The sequence below is a fragment of the Gavialis gangeticus genome, unplaced genomic scaffold (assembly GCF_001723915.1).
Source record: "Gavialis gangeticus isolate Ggan-Ray unplaced genomic scaffold, GavGan_comp1, whole genome shotgun sequence".
Lineage (NCBI taxonomy): Eukaryota > Metazoa > Chordata > Crocodylia > Gavialidae > Gavialis > Gavialis gangeticus.
In genome coordinates, this window is record NW_017728998.1 from 47,625,057 (window position 1) to 47,628,212 (window position 3,156).

General features: G+C 40.9%; 1 protein-coding gene across 2 annotated transcripts in view; it reads left to right on the forward strand.

Annotated features, from left to right (window-relative positions):
- The window catches only part of RANBP10 (RAN binding protein 10), a 240,360-nt gene that overhangs the window by 44,759 nt on the left and 192,445 nt on the right, over positions 1 to 3,156 (forward strand). For both annotated transcript variants that reach the window (XM_019505877.1, XM_019505876.1), the window contains exon 3: positions 111 to 163. In XM_019505877.1, the coding sequence (XP_019361422.1) occupies positions 111 to 163 (53 nt within the window). The remainder of the gene's footprint in view (positions 1 to 110; positions 164 to 3,156) is intronic.

A 3,156-nucleotide genomic window follows, 5' to 3' on the forward strand; every position in this document is an offset into this window, starting at 1 on the left:
TATTTTAAATGGTTACTTCTTACCCTCTGCTTCTGTGCGTGGCAGGAGGAGGGGAACTCGTGTACCTGGACCATTTTGTGCATAACTAACAACATTTTGTTTGTTTTAAGGTACATGGGAATAGGCCTCTCAGCCCAAGGTGTCAACATGAACAGACTTCCTGGTGAGTTGCTGTTAAGAATTGCTTGTACACATGCTTTGATTCCCACAATAATGCAATCTGTTGCCTGTTTATGAATCTGGAAAAAGGAGGCTGCAGAGAAGAGTGTATATCTGATCTGCAGCTTGTGTATTTCCTAGCACAAATGAGTATAAAGGCTGTACTCATTGGTATGGAATTCATGACTGTAAGTGGGAAACCTGCCCAACATTGAGGTGACCCTGGTTGTACACTTCAAACTTGAACTGTTTCCTGCTATTGTAAAGCCTCTTCAAAAAAAAGTTATATCTCCCTCCTTCCCCAGAGACTCAGCCTGTGATAACAAGCAGTTGTCAAAACTACATTGCCTCCTGACTTTTTTATTATATTTATTTTTTATCTTTATTTATTAGATGTATATACTGCCTTCCCCCAAAAGCTCAGGACAGTTTACAATAAAAGACAAGAACTTATAACAACATATAACATCTTGTTTTAGTATTTGATATATTAAAACACACTTCCCGAAGAATACTCCAGTTTAGAATTGTTTGCTAAATGCCTGTCCAAATGAAAAAGTCTTATATCATTTGCAGAAGATGTTCAGGCTCATGCCCTGGTGGGCCATGAAGGGAAGGGAGTTCCAGAGCCAAGGTGATACTACTGAAAACCACCTCCCAAGGGTTTCATCGATTGAAACTGGCTCACAAATGAAGTTTGCAGGAGTTTGCTCCCTGTTGACCATAGCGATTAAGGTGGGACATAAGGGCGAAGGCAGTCATTTAGGTACTTGGGGAATTTTTACACGTGTGAGTGTTGCAGCACTGGGCACTTTAAAAAGCGCCTGGTGCTGTGATGGTTGCAGTTGTATAAGTGGCGATATGCACGTCAGTGCTGAGAAAATGGCGGCAGCATGCTTTTGAACCAAAGCACCTTAAGAGGTACTTTAGTTCAAAAGCACACCGCCACCACTTCCTGCGTGCTAACATGCATTTCACCACTTATACAACTGCACATGGCACAGCATAGTGCATGTCAACTTGCATGCAGAGCAGACTCCATAAATCGGGTTTGTTCCGAAGTGGCAGATCTCTGGTGTCGCTGAACAAAAAAGTATGTGTATAAATGCCCTTAGTGCCCAAACTGTTTGGGGCTTGATAAGTTGAAATCATTTGTGTCTAGAAATATATTGGAGCATTGAAGTAATGAACTGCTGGCAACTCATCGCCATCAGAAAGTGGAAGAGGAGAGGTAATCAAAGGAGATGAAGGAAGTTTAAAACTCTGGTTGCCTAACTAGTGGGACAATTGCTGCAGGATAACCAGTTGGTTGATAAAAACACTGCACTTTTAAGTAATTGCTTACAGTTGAAGCATACAGAGAGGAGAATGGCAAGAGACTCAGGTAATTCCCAAATTTGCTGACTTGTTCAGGGACCAAATAGAAATTTCTGAAAATTGCACTTTGTTTCAGGGGATGATTGGAAATTTCACGTAATCCGAAGTGTGCGCAGCTGGCATTTAATATAAGTGATGCTGCCTTCCTACTTGTTGCTTGTTTGGAAGTTTTTTCTTGTTTGGCTGGGATCCTTCTCAGGCATTCAGAATTGTCAGTTTTCTCCCAGAGAAGAAAGGTGAAGGCAAAGCAGTATAAAATTACTAAGTGGACATAGCATCCAAGTCCTATGAGGGAAAAATGTAATGTGTTTAAAAAATATATATTTTTGTCTGTTGCAGTAACTGGAATGTACCAGATAAAACAAATGCATACAGAACACGAAAGAGCAGTCAGAATTATAAGCTAGTTAATTTCTAGGTGGCTGATACCTTTTTTATTTGTCTGCATGAGAGATTTTGCCCATCTACTGCAGGGGTGGTAGGGTGGGGAACATGAAAGGACTTTGTCCTGGGACATGTTGTGGTTCCTTCTTTTGCTGCCATAAATTTGCACTGATTTATGTCACAGTAATCCAAACACAGCATGCTCTCAGCCAAACCCTCTACTTATGAAAAATGATGGATAACTGAACATGAATGTCTGAATTGGTTTGCAGAACTGCATGCAGCCAGATTGTGGGCAATGTGCAGCAAGATGGGTGGGTGCACAGTGTAGCTGACTGCATTGTTGAGCAAGGTGCTGGCAAGAATTTGGAAGGGTTAAAAGAGGTGGAAAAATCAGCACTGTGAAGGTGATAGAAAGGAAAAAGCTGACTGTTTTCTCTGTCTCTATTAAGGGTGAAGTCAAAAGCAAAAGGACATTTTGCCAAACCTTAGGCTTGCTTTTTGCTCCAAATATCTTTTGTTTAGGCAAAGTTTCAGAAGCTAATCAAATGTTTGGCACTTTATATATCTTTACATCTGTGCATATTGAAGTTTGCAAAGTAGCCACAGTGACTGGCCCTACAAATTGCAGCTGCCATCTTTTATATTTCTCATCACTGGCTGAGCCATCAGGAATGCTGGGAGGGGGTAGAATGTGCTTTGCACTGCTTTGCAGTGTTTCCCTTTAGCTGACCCATGAGTGGCCTTAAAGGAGTTTAAATAGAAAATCTGAAGAATAGTGATGCCACATGATTAATGCAGCAGGTGAATACCGAAGTTACACTGCCAGAAATAAGCAGTTGCTGGGTCTCACTAGTATCAATGCTACTTAAGTTACTAAGAAGTAATACCTGTGTGTATGGGGCTGGGTTAGTGGCATTAGCATTTTTACCAGTCACTGTAACTCTTCCTTTCTTGGTTATACACAGGGGCTTCAGGTACTCTGTGGGGTTCTGGAATTTCCCATAGAATCTGCTCCTTTTGGTAGAACTGTGCTAAGATTTCATTAGATCATTTCCTCACCTTTTTGGCTGCAAAGAGAACCTAACATGAACAAAGTGCATGAGGATGTGGTAATATTTGCTGATAGACTGCAACAATGGTTCTAAATTATGAATGGGGTTATTTATTTCAGTGAGGGTTACTGCTGAAGCATAATGATTTAAGTGCCAACATTAACTGTTTCATTGCACATAT